The following is a 14,704-nucleotide window of genomic DNA, read 5'->3' on the forward strand; positions in this document are numbered from 1 at the left end:
TATTAGTATATTAATATCATAATGTTTTGGTTTAGTTTATTTACTTATTCGCATGTATGTTTATATTATACCATCTACTTGTTTGTCTATTTTTCAATCTATCTATATAAAATAAAGTTGTGTTAGTTACACCATTTATAACTCACGAACGGCTGGACCAATTTTTATGATATATGATTTTTGGATTCCTATTAGACCGGAATAGGATACTGGATTTTTTTTTTGATGAATGTTATATTTTAATACTTATTGTATTAAAATATAACATCAAAAAAAAAATGATTCGCGGTACGAAGTTCGCCGGGACAGCTGGTATATCTATAACCTAAAGGTTGTCTGGAAGAGTTCGCTCTGAAGCATTTAGACCGCTTTTTTGTGCAAATCTTGATTTAAGTTTAATATTTCTTAGTATTAATTATAAGTTTCTGTGGTGTACAGTAAAAAATTTACATACAAAAAAACATACATAAAGACATAAAGCGACATTCCATTCATATAGCTTGTCATTCTAATTATGTTTACACTTTCGTACCTCGTGGGATTACCTGAAGTCCTACCTGGTTTCCTAATTACCAAGTTATTACGGAATTGGTAATTAATAAATCACAATAATTACGAGAGCAACAGATGAAATTGGTATGTAAATAACAAATTAATAAAACATATTTTCTTAATGATGTCTAATTCATTAATTATGTTACCCCTTCCAATAAAAATTAAATTGGATAAATATAAAAACAATCTTGATTCTAAATCAGTTGCATATTAGAAATCGCACCCGATTGTTCTTATTAAGTTAACTATATATTTAATAAAATGGATTTTAATCTATCTAGTATCTGCGATATGTTAGGTGATCGTATTGAAGAGTATAAGACGACTTCTAAGAAGCGCCGAATAGAGAAGGGTAAGCTGATTTTAGTTTTATTATACGTCATAGAAAAATATTTTTTACGTACCATTGTTAGTATGGTGTCTATAATATGTTAATAATATTTATTTTTTCTTCCAGGGAATAGTGCACCGAAAGCCAAGAACGCAAAGCTCACTCGTCAATATCAAACTGAGAGCTCTATTAAGAAACAAAACGGTAAGATAATTTAAATTACTCGTATATAAAGTAAACTGCCGTGCAGGCATGACAAAAAGCCATTAACCCAAAAAAGAAGAAGAAGAAAAAGAATTATATAAAAATTGGCATAAATTATGTTAAATTAAAAAATCCATAACCCTAAGCCACGATTTTATAGTTACTTAATACTATCAAGGTCAAATAACTATGATTTCTTTTTAGTTTTTGAATGTGGATATGTGTTGAGTACACAAATCCACATATGACGTCATCATCATCATCATGTCAACCAATCCACACCATTTCTGGACAAAGGTATTATGTAGTCTTTTGTCTTTTTAAAATTCGTTTTCATTGTTCACAGGTATACATATGTACGCGTCAACTCCAGTACAAACACCAACGACCGTAACTAAACAGCTTTCCATGTTACCAGCTATGCTTTCTTGCATCAATAAGTTATCACCCCGAATGTTAAACATCAATGCGAGGAAGTTAGTCTTTGATGATACAGATGAGTCTGCCGATATGAATGAAAGATCTAAAATGGAGGAATCGCCAGCTAGTTTTTCTTCAATCTCAAAAATAAATTTACCAGAAACACTTGAAAAACGTCGTCTGCAAAAGGCACACGTGAAGGCGAGAAGACTCTTTGCTGATGAAGACGACCAAGATAATGGTGAATGTATGTCCAAAGATTTAAACAGTAATGAAGAACACAATACTGTCAAATGTTTGTCCAACGATTGTAATGAAAAAAACTTGAACCAATGTTTGTCACCACTGCGTACGCCTAAAAGGCTCAGTAAATCAAGGAAGACGATGAATGCAAGGAATTTAACTTTTGACGATGAAAATGAAGATACAAGTGCGGTTAAAAACTTATCAAGCGAGCGGCCTAGTGATGGAAAGTTGGGCCAAATGAACTCGCCAATAGAGTTGTACAGAAGATTTTTAAAGGACCAAGATCTGATCGATTTGTCGACTTGTCCCGAAGCTACGTTGATTCCAGAGGAAAGTACAGACTATTCTCCGATGATGGTATTAAGTGTTGGGATATTCATTCGTCCCATAAGAGATGATCGTGAGGGCAAATGAATTTGTTTTATGGTTAGAAGTTGCGAAATGCTATGCTATCAAGTGTTATTAAGGTTTAATGATGTTATTCTAGCGAGTGCTTATTTGTAAGGATTTTAATTTATTCTAAGCAAGATTTTATTTATTTTTATTATCTAAGTTTAATCGAAATGCTCCTTAATTTATTGTTATTTATAATTACTACTGTTGCAATAAATGTTATTAAAATTATACTCATATTTTTATTTAAAATCTAACTATAATTATTAAAATATATCTTGTTTGCTAGGAAGACGCTACTGTAATCAAAGTTACGATGGTTTGGTGAGTTTTTTTTATCTTACTTGTTTGTCTCTATTTATATTTCATAGAGCCCGGCAAACCTTATTGGAATAGCGGTGTCGGTCTATGGCCTATGAGAGGAGATCAGTGCCTAGGACTCTTTATTATTTTTATTATTAATTAGAACGGCCAGAATGCAATTACACAAATAAAAAAAGCAACAAAAAAAAGGAAAAACATGAACGTGATTCATCTCCCACCCAAGTATAATGATAGTCTTCGCCTACGACTACGACTTTGAGAACATAACTGAGAACTCATAAACATAGATCTACTTGAAGCGCGCATAACTTTGATTCTAAGATTAATTTATGGGTAGTTTTGTTAGTAAATTTACCGCTAGATACTTATTTTGTTCAGAAGTAATAGGACTTTGTCAGACGGACAGACTGACAAAAGGCAATTACAGTTAAGTATATTCCGAGATGTTATTTCGCTTGGTCAATATAAGCATGCATCCCACTTTACTTAGATATCTCAGAGCGAAGTTTCGTTTTACATTTGGAGTGGCAATAAAAGTTTTCGATCTGAACATCTGAAAGACGATTTCAATCTTCAACTTAGCCGCCGACTCAAGTCTTATTGTATTCGATTACTTGACCCTTTTTTCTTAGTGTCCTTTTGTTAGAGCGTTCGAATTGAATAAATTTTGCGGATGCCCTCGACTTTTTCTGAGAATATATCTCCGTGATTGTTACAGTATTGTAATTTTGATTCTTACTCTGCATGGCGGTGTTCGTCGGGTTGATGCTTACGTCATAGCCATAACCCAAAAGATAGATGAGATTTTATCAATCACAAATCCTAGCACGGTGTCGCTGATACAGCATTACATAGTTATTTTATAATACAACATAGCGATTTGCAATTTTTGACGCATTCTAAGTCGTTGAGTTCATTATAAATTAAAAGAGATTGCCTTAAACCTGGCCTGGTTTTAGGCAATGTTTAATATATGTTTAATAATGCGTCTTAACGATTTCTTTAAAAAAAAGTTGTCTTATAAATTATAATTTTACATATATATATGTAGTTATTTCAATTTCACCCAAAATTTAAGAAAAACAGTAGCTTTCTTGTTTCAAAATAAGCGTTTGTCTTTTTTTTATAACGCCATAGTTGCCGAATAATGCAAGTCTACTTATCACAAAGGTACATTATTTGGTGAGGTGGCGAATGCAAAAAGGCCAGTGGGCCGAACTTGCTTAAGGTTTAAATACTGCGCCGAGAGGGACATGGCCGAATTCAACATCGACCGTAGACATTGGGAGAGTTTTGCGGACGGAAGAGATGAATGGCGTAAGAGCATTAATGAGGGATATCGTATTTGTGACGAAGCTTGGCATGGAGTTCTTGCCCAAAAATGAAGGCATACCAGACGGGATCTTCAGATTGCGCCGAAGGGTTCGACTGCCATATTTGCGGGGTGTAAATGTCGCTCGCGCATGGGCTTATTTAGCCATACAAAGAAGTGTCGCTTAGACAGTATTTGAACTGTCTCTCAAGACGTACAGGCCATTGATATTGACTTATCACAAATTTCATGTTTAAAGCGTAATTATAAAGTAATTGGTAATAAATGGTAACTACATTTGGCAAATACTATATCTTTGATAAAATTCTAACTAATATATAAAAGTAATATTAATAACTCTGTCTGTTTGGCATTCGGAAATTATAAATGAACAACATTAGTATAAATAATGATTTAAAATCTGTAATACGTTATACAGTTTAACAGTTTGCTATCTCTGTGGTCGCTTGTGTAGGTACATTTTTGCAGTTAGGTGTTTACTACTTTTGGAATTGCAAGGAGCCATTAAACATCAGAGGCCCTTCGCGACCTCGAAGTTTCTGTTTGTAAACTTCCCCACGCTTACTTATTTTTTATAATCAACGTCCCGGCCTTGGCAGTGGATGAATGCGAAACGACTTTAGGGTACTGGAATGGAGACCCCACACCAGAAAATGCAGCGAGCGTTTGGGTATATCAGACGGTTCCAAGCGTATCAAAGGAGCGAGGAGCCTTTTAACACCAGAGGGTTTATTTGCGACCTCGAAGTTTCTGTTGCAAGCTACCCCAAATAATTACTTATGTTTTATAAGGAAGATCCGAGTCATGGAAGTTAAGGTGAATGCGAACTGCCTTCGGGTGATTGAATGAAGGCCCGGCCCCGAACCAGAAAATGCAGCCTTGAGGGATATCAGATGGTACTAAGTGAATCGCAAGGAGACATTTGGCACGAGAAGCCGTACTCGGTTTCTGCTGGAAACTTCCCCACACAATTACTTAAGTTTTATAAGGAAGGTTTGTAGGTGAATTTGGACGAACAAAACGCGACTCTATTTTAACAAAATGTTACAAAGTTACCCTGAAGTAATTTAGTTTGGCGTGGGTCGAATTCCTCCCCTTACTGGATTATCACTGTTCGTGTTTTGAAACAAGTTAGATAATGGAGTATGAAAGGTGAAAATGTTCCTCCAAATCGAATTTCTATTTAGCATTGAAAGTTTTATTGAATCCAGGCGGCTCTTGTCTGCAATTCTTATCTTTGCAAATTTTATAAGCTAGATTTTGCCCAGAATTTCGTTCTGGAATTATGTTGTCTTTGTTGTTTTCTGACTAAGCAAAAAAGTTCGTGATCGCTGAACAAATATGCTTGATATGTTTAAAAATGCAGTTGAAGCTTAATATCTTGCGCAATAAGACGACTGGTTTTTATTTTTATTCCATCTATTCATTAATATAGCTTATCATAATACATATTAGTTAATATTTTTATGTATGTATATATTTTATTTGTGTATATTTTGTTGATGTATTCGTATGTAGTTATTTGAATGTATTATGTAGTTTTATAATAATTTTACACCACCTTATTGTTTTCGCTCTTGTTGTCCTAATCCTAAGGTTGCCTGGCAGAGATCGCTTTTAAGCGATAAGGCCGCCTTTTGTATTCTACTCCAGTTTTTGTGTTTCTCTCTATTCGTCCTTTATTTTTCAAACTGTGTAGTGGTGTACAAAGAGTTTAAATAATATATGAATAAACAAATATCACACTAGCCTTACTGCAATAAGGGCAACGGATATTATTATAGTTATAACAACCGTTAAAAACCCCCATTCTGCCAACTCCGTCGCAAAAGGTCAGAAAAAGTTGCGGAATTGGGGTTTCCAATGTGAAGGCACTCGAGGGTCAAAAACAATGGATATTTTGTAATAAAAACTTTTGGATTAAGGTCACAAATTTACATTCAATATAGATTTTATAGTAAACTACTCGTGCCCGCGTATATACTTCATGTACTATAACAGATTTTATACGATTATAGACGCATATAGAGTAAGGTAAGTAGTGGGTAGGACTTCCATTTCACGTTCGGGAGGGCGAGTATGATTCCCACCACGCAACTCTTACTTTTCTAAGTTATCTGCGTTTCAAGCAATTAAATTATCACTGTGAAGGAAAAAATCGTGAGGAAACGTGCATATCTGAGAGATCTCCATAACGTTCTCAAAGGTGTGTGAAGTGCGCCAATTCGCATTGGGCCAGCGTGGTGGACTACGGTCCTTGTAGTCGGTTGGTAATGGGTTGATATGATGATGATGATGATGATTAGTAGTAGTAGTAGAGAGTTAAGAGACGTGAATTAGCTTTAGACGATGTAAACAACTATCTCGCTAAAGTAGTACAATGGTTTGAAGCTAATAATTTGGTTTTAAATGAAAATAAAACTAAGTGCATAAAATTCACATTACCAAATGTTAAACATGTAAAAACCACTATACTACTTAATAATGAGGAATTGAATCCGGTGGATACAACAGTATTTCTAGGAATAACGTTAGATGCTAAACTTCAATGGGGTAATGCTGCTGATATTGGCACTATTTTCGTGCTGCAGAAGAAGGCTGTTCGTGCGATCTATAAAATGGGTCCGAGAGAGTCATTGAAAGATAAATTTAAAGATGTTAAAATAATGACACTCTATAGCCAATACATATTTGAAAATTTAATGTATGTTCACAAAATTATATCAAAATTTAAAAGAAAATGTGACTGCAATAATTTGAACGTTAGAAGCAAAAATAAACTTGCAGTGCAGTACACTAGACTACACAAAATAAGCAATTCATTTAAAGGAAATTGTATACAATTTTACAATAAATTACCGGTTGATATCTTGGGGATGTCACTAAAGAAGTTCAAAGTTTGTATTAAGCGAAAGCTTATAGAAAAGTCCTATTATAGTATAAAGGATTACGTAAACGATAAAAAAGCTTGGGTGTAAACAATTGCTCTAACCAGGTTGCTTCTTAAATATTTTCTAATGACAGTGTGAGATGGTGATAACAAAAAGAACACCCGGCTAAGTTTGTTGTGGGCTTCTTCTTAGACCAGGGCGCGATTGGAACCCTCGTAGCTTTAGTTTTAAGTTTACGATTGTAGTTATCGCCATCACTACTCACTGCTATGTACACATTTTGTATATAATAACGCATCAAAAGTGCCATCTATGTGCCTATTTGAATAAAGAAATATTTGACTTTGACTTTGACTTTTTAGAGCTTTTTGTTCCAGAGCTCGTCGAGGAAACTAGTACCGCCATGCTTATTTCTGCCGCCAAGCAGCATTACATATCATTGCTGTGATTTGATACGAACGGCATGGTCGCCGGCGTGATTATAGGCATATTATGGGAATGATCAGTGTAGTAAATTTTGCTATTTGGTTTGGTTTTTCTATTTCTGTATCTTTTTGGGCGTTCTTTTATTTTTATTTTATATATTTTTATTTTCATTTTAATATTATTAAGAAAATTATGTTTTCTATCGTAGTAAGTGACTTAGGTCTTTTTATGGGAATAAATGTCCTTAACCTATTATGTATTTTTCTTGTAGGTATATATGATTTTTGGTTGTTTAATATTTAACTTGTTTAATTTTAGGTTTATGTATTTATATCATAATATCATACATATATATATGTTGTACTAAAAGCTACCAAGCATCAATAGCATTTTTTATTTTTTATTTCTTTACAAGTTAGCCCTTGACTGCAATGTCAACTTATGGTAAGTAATGATTCAGTCTTAAATAGTAATTGGTTAATCTGTTAGGGGTATGGCAGTTACATTAAACCAAATCGGTTTCCACGCTACATCGTACCAGAACGCTTAATCACTAGCGGACCGTCTTAGTCGGTAGGGACCAAGACCAGAACTGAGGTAATTCTGAAATTACAGATTCCCAACTTGCCCCTGCTGGGACACGAACCCGGAACCTCCTTTAAATTTAAATAACTGCTGGGCCAGAGAAGTCGCTTCGAAGAGATAGCTATAAAGCGATAATTGTAACTAAACCAACTGGGTCCCTATCAAAGATCTCTCCGTAAGGCTTCATAATTTCTTAAATAATACTGGCACCATATTAACTCAAGACTTTGCATACAATTCTACAATAAACTACCAATTGTCATCTTGGAGATGTCTCTTAAAAAGTTCAAAGTTTGTATTAAACGTAAGCTTATAGAAAAGTCCTATTATAGTATAAAGGACTACGTAAACGATAAAAAAGCTTGGGTGTAAATTATTGCTCTAACCAGGTTGCTCTTCTAATAATTTAAAATGACATTGTGAGATGGTGATAACAAAAAAAAAAAAAAACACCCGGCTAAGTTTGTTGTGGGCTTCTTATTAGACCAGGACGCGTTTGGAACACTCGTAGCTTTAGTTTTAAGTTTACGAATGTGGTTATCGCCATCATCTCACTACCGTGTGGTTCTTATGTACGCATCAAAAGTGCCACCTGTGGGCCTACTTGAATAAAGATATTTTTGACTTTGACTTTGACTTTGACTTTGACTTTGACTTTGACTTTTAGAGCGTCAGAAGCAACGAGTCCACAATACCAGATTTCCCTGAATGGCATAAAAATATGATCTAGATAGCCACTAGATCCCATTATCAACATCATATGTCCCTCACCTCATCATTCAATACATCATAGGCAGCATATTCAACTTCATCTTTTTACTTCAAGCATTCATATCTCCGTTAAACGGCATGGTGGATTCATTAGTTGCGAGCCCCAACACACGCTGCGCAACGGTGGACTGCTACCCGATCTTATTATTATTTATTATTAAAAAATATACATTTTTATGTTATCATAATAATATCTGTTACGGCGTAACAAAAACCCAATCGGGTTTATCCGTACACCGGTATTCATCGTTCAGCGCTAAGGAATTATAAGTAGGTAAAGTATTTTAAAGCTACATACAAAATATGACGGGTAGTTCTAAAAAAATAAAAAATAATGATCGCGTTTCAACCAGTTCCACATATCGCACTTTATCGTTTGAGTAAAGTTTACACAGGATGTTCCAGGTATTTATTATTAAATTTATTAGTTTGAAAGAAAAATTTCTTAAGTTACTCCTTTATGTTTTATCGCTTGTTTCCTGCTTTAGTTTATAAGGCAAGCTGTTCAGCAAAGTCGGCACTAGACAATCCAGGGTCTGCGTTCCGTACAGATTGTTACTTTGGAGAATAATGAGTTGGGCGTTTGACATACTGCGCGTATTATTGGTAGTTTAATCTGTTTTTGGAGATTTTTATTGAAAAAGTTCTCCATTAATAAAGTATATTTAATTTTATCGTGTATTGGCATGATTTTACAGTAAGAGAATAATTCTTGGTAATTACCTATAAAATTGTTTTTGACTTTGTATGGTACAACGGTTTTTAGCAAGCGCATTTGGAGCTGGTAAATGGTATCTAAATGCGATTTACATGTTTTCCTATAATTACTAAGACCATAGGCAATAGTTGATTCGGCAAGAGCTTTATAAGCGATAAGCGTATATGATAAGGAATCTCGGACTAGAAACAAGTCGATTGACGAAATAAAAGTATGAGGTCCGATCTTCTCTCGATATTACGTTCTGTAAAAATATTTTTTTATTTAGCGAGTAGGCTAGATTTGTTACATAAGGCCGCCAATTTGTACTTTTAGCTTCTGGATTCAATTTAAATCAAATTTGGTTTCATGACTCTTTTGAGTGTTAAAACGTTTCTAGCATGTTTCTTAACGTCACAGTTAATTTCTTGTTAATTTAACATCAGTTAGCTTGCTAAGGTTAAATAAACACTATCATTCTCGTATGCTCCGGCTACACGGTGCACGGTGTGGATACAATATCCTAAAACAATATGAGTTCATCTTAACAGAACCGACGGAAAGGAAAATATACATTGCGGGGGAATTCTTATTCAATTTCGCGCTTAAAATTTTATACGGACAATTCCTTATTTTTAATTATTCCTAAGCGTAATTTTTTCTTCTTTCTTTTTTTTCTTGCTTATATCCTACTTTATGTGGTAAAGTGGCATTCGGCTACAACAAAGCATTCGGGTACGATAAAGCATTCGCGAACGATATTCGGGTCCGCGTGAAAAAATGATTAGGAGTATGGGGCTTATTAAAACTGCCACAATCAAGTCAAGTCACCAAGTGAAATAAAAAATACATAAAAACCTTCTTAAGACTGCCGAGTGGTTCAGTTGGCAGTGACCCTTTCATTGTCCAAAGCTGTGGATTTGATTCCCACATAAATGTTTTTCAGTGTTTATTTGTATACTAGCTGACCCGCGCAACTTCGTCTGCATCAAATCATTATCTGTTTTAACATCTTAAAAAAACGAATTACCTAACTGTTTATTAAGCGCACCTACAGTTTATTTCCAAACTATTTAATACGCGGCCGGGCGGCCCTATGCATTTTTCTTGCTTCTATACCTGTATGAAAAAGAGGAATTTGCAGGTACATAATCAATTCATACTCGTATTATGAAACTATTTATTTGGATAAGGATTATATTCATGATAGGAATGCCACCATCATTAGATTGTACCCGTGTTTTGATTGACAAATTATAACAAAAAGCGGTTATTGTGACCTAACAGTTAGACATATAGCCTTCCAGACTTTTTTGTAGGTAATAATTATGACTTTAAACATGTAGCACATTATTTCTGTGTACATATTATCAATCATTTTCGCGGCGTACGCCAGTAAAGCTCCGAGTCAGTATGACATCTTTAACAAACATCGTTATATTTCAGCCAATTTACAGAAAACCATACCACCGTTGCGCTGCGTGTGTTGGGGCTCGCAACTACCATTATTTTAATACGAGATAATGGTACGAGTACCATAAAGACTTCTTCCTGTAAGTGATACATTGTGAATCCACTATGCCGTTTAACGGAGTTGAATTGCTTTGATGTATTGATTGATGAGGTGAAGGAGACATGATGTTGATAATGGGATCTAGTGGTTATCTAGATCCTATTTTTAAGCCATTTAAGGAAATCGAGTCTTGTGAAGTGAACTCGTTGCTTCTAACACTCTAAAAGTCTTTAGTTATTATGGGACTTAGCCTCTGCATGATCATGTGCCAGTATTATTAAAGAAATAATGAAACCTTACGGAGAGATCTTTAATAGGACCCAGTTGGTTCAGTTACAATAGCACCAATGAAGAAACATCGGGGCTTTATTCCTTTTGAGAGCTTCCGCTGCCTGTGCTGCTTTAACGGTGAAAGTGTCGATAAAATCATGTATTACAAAGTTGTTCCCCTTCAAAAGTTCAAAAAAAAAGTCCGCGAAGCATATGTCTATCTTTTAAGATTGAATTATACGCGGACGAAGTCGCGAGGGACCGCAAGTTATTCATAAAAAATATTCATCAGTTATCTTAGTACACATAACAGAAGCTACGAATACTTTGGGGCTGATGGCGAATGGCGATGTGTATGTGTATTGTCGTTATATACCTATTGATTATTAATTTATAACTAGCTGTTGCTCGCGACTTCGTCTGCGTTTGATTTTGTTTTTTGATGTGGCATTAAATTTAGTTGTAGATCTAAACATTTTAAAGTATACAGTATCGCTAAGCCTTAAATGAGGGGTTTGCTGCTGTCCGTTAAGGAGTTCTGGCCTCTATCTCCAACCAGTTTGGGCAAAATTAAAAACATATTATATAGTACAAAAATAATTATTTAAATCACTTATAATTTGTCGGAGTTGTGGTGTAAAATCGTCAATCACTTTCATCCCCTCTCCCAAAGGAATCGAGCTTAATGTCGGGATAAAAAGTATACTTTATTACTTCTAACACTTCCAAGAATATGGGTACAAAGTTTCATGAGGATCGGTTTAGTAGCTTTTGCGTGAAAGCGTAACAAATAAACTTACATTGACATTTATAATATTAGTAGGGATAGGGATAGGGAAGTAGGGATTTACTATTATCATCTATCTGTAGAATTGCACGCTTGGAGTTCCTGCCTCAAGTAGGTAAATTTTTCAAGGCTAAAAGGTATTCTTATCTACCTCTCCGGCTTTGCATTTTCATGCAAGAATTACAATCCGCTGCTCCATTTTTGTGTGAAGGAAGTATCGACCAACAAACAGACATAATTTCGCATTGGTAATATTAATACTTAGGGTTTTAAATAGTGAATTTTACTCCTTAGGGAATCAAAACAAAGATTTAGAGCATAGACCCACCCCGCTGCTCCAATGCGGGTTGTTGGGCTTTAACGACTATATTCACAAGTGATAGTAACCGCGACCAAGGGTTAACGTTCTCTGCGAGGTCTATCACCGCCAATATCCTAACTACGGACTCGTACTGAGAATTAATTACCAGAAAAATACAATTTCTAATATTTTCTGCCCCGAAATGGGAAAAGAACCCAGGGCCTGGTAATCCGTAGTTTTACAAGCTTACCACTAGACCAACGAGGTAGTAATCGCGCGAAAAGTCACGCGACGCGATTTGTCCCGTAACAAGTGTCATACAATTCTATAGCATTGTTGAGAATCGGGGTTTGGTAATAGATAGGTAGGTACACAATGTTCACGGTCACGTATATCGGAGCCTTGAATGCTAAGAATACTTCAATTTTATCGACAATTCAATTATCATTTTTCATTTTTGTCCAACCATAATGAAATGACATCCAATAAATTTTGTATGTTGTATTCTACTTCTTTCTTCATGTTTCTTGTTTTTATTTGTATATTTTAATGATGTGGTATACAAATAAAGAATTAAATAATAATAAGTTAATAAGAATATGTTCGCGAAGCACAGGCGAGTGTAATATATAACGAACAGGTCCTACAAAGTTACAAACACAAAAGAGGTAGAGGTTTGAAACATCTAGGTCAAAGTCCATATCTAGCCTTTCACCGAAGTATTAGTACGTAACGACCAAAAAGAAAAAAAAAACTAGTTTTCTTTATTATTTTTTTTAGTTTTCGTTCAACGTCGGCGTCGTCGTTCGTCTTTCGTTCCGGACTGGAATCGTTGACTGCATTAGTTTTTACGCCGAAAGCTTTCTATCATATGTTTTAATGCGAAAGAGTCTTCTTTCACGCAGCAATTTTCAAAATAAAGCAATAGACCAACACATACAAATTTAAACGTTGCAGATATAATTTGGAAAAGAGAAGATGTTATACTAGTGTGAAACGGAGAACGATAGAAACATATTGTGGAGACGATGTGCAGTAAAATAAAACCTATCTCGGTTGTAAATTTATTAAACACACATTTATTTCTCACTTTTTGAGCCCTGACGACTCCCAAGTACAGTCAATCGAGTCAATGGCGTCTGAATTCCCGCCACCGGCCAAAATGGTTTCTGTTTTTCACGCCGGCTAAATCCGGCTCCCTAATTGGTTAAATGTTAAAAGCATTTTTATAATACCCTCATAACCCTCAACTAATTAATAGACAATCCTTTTTTCAAGCAAACCTAACAATATTGAATCTAGTGTACGGAGATATAGCATCGGCAGGTTTGACGTAGTGTCTCTTACGACCTGTCTTTGTCAACTGACAACGGAAGGTTCGAAATAACACAACATTTTGAGATATATCTGCACTAGTATACAGTCTGTTACATTACTAAAAGTAATGTTTTTATTGTAACTATAAATAAGTTGAGTAAATTGTGTATTTATAACTTAGGAGATGATCGGGCAGCCTTTTATCCGCCTCTTTTACTCGCCCTCTCTCATCAACCAGTTCTAAAAACTAAGAGATAATAAAAAAAAAATCGAAGGTACATAGTAAGACAAATATTTCCTTCATTTTTGTACTTATGTCACGAAATAAAGGACAAATACGCCTGTTTTTAAAATTAGAAGCAGCTACTCCGGTAAAGCAGATGGTTTGTATATTTCACTTTGAATCCGTCGATACTATATCCTACCCTATAATTAGGATACATTTTTAATTGCACAACGTCCATAATTCTACGGCGTATCCTGCGAAGCCTGCAGTGGCAGTTGGCTATCGTTCGTCGTAGGGCGAACACTACGCGCGCGCTACGAAATCGAACGTACCTAACAATACGAATTTGTATGGAACAAGTTTTCGTGTCCCGAAAGTGATTCTGTGCTATTAACTTTGCCTGTGTGTGTTGTGTGTTTATTTCAGAAATTACAGTGCTTGTGATTGGTGAATTTTTGGCGGAGTTTCTAAGGAGAAAGAGGTATGAGTTTCTTTATAACTTATATTAAGTGCATGTAAATCGTATGACGTTTGTTTTGTTATTCAATGAATCTATACGATAGTAACATATTAAATCAATTAATCTAATAATCTACGGCTTCTTTAAGATTTATTTTATTATGAAGAACTGAATTTTTGTATTTTTTAGATATGTAAATTTCTTGTATGAACGAGAATTTTTCATTATTTATTTTTTATCCCTACATTATAAACTCGTTCGCATAGATTTATGTTTATGCAACAATATAGTAGCAATCCATGAAAGATCATCACGTCATAAACTGTTGAACAGATTGCAGCAAAACTCTTGCAATTCGTAAGCATATTGGCATACTTTATACTGACAGTTTTATCCAAAATAGGTTACTAAGAACCCAAGTTTTTCATTTTAATCCTTGTGCAAGTTTGTCCTCGTCTGCAATCACACCCGGTGCTGATGATGCAGTCTCAGATTTTATAGGGCTTAACTATTAGGGACATAGCAGTTATATAAAAGCCATATTTACTAACTTAATTCGCATATTATAATTTTTTTTTATTCCGGTTACAATGGTAGCAATTCTGTTGTACACAAGCACAACTGTCTAAATTTAATTAAATTAACAGGTCTACA

General features: G+C 34.8%; 1 protein-coding gene across 1 annotated transcript; it reads left to right on the forward strand.

Annotated features, from left to right (window-relative positions):
* Positions 1-846: 846 nt before the first annotated feature.
* On the forward strand, positions 847-2,258 carry LOC120627947. The gene is made up of 3 exons (XM_039896076.1): positions 847-907; positions 1,013-1,090; positions 1,437-2,258. The coding sequence occupies exons 1-3, from the start codon at positions 847-849 to the stop codon at positions 2,168-2,170; spliced, it is 873 nt and encodes a 290-aa protein (XP_039752010.1). The 3' UTR covers positions 2,171-2,258.
* The last annotated feature ends 12,446 nt before the right edge of the window (positions 2,259-14,704 follow it).

The sequence above is a fragment of the Pararge aegeria genome, chromosome 12 (genome assembly GCF_905163445.1).
Source record: "Pararge aegeria chromosome 12, ilParAegt1.1, whole genome shotgun sequence".
Classification (NCBI taxonomy): domain Eukaryota; kingdom Metazoa; phylum Arthropoda; class Insecta; order Lepidoptera; family Nymphalidae; genus Pararge; species Pararge aegeria.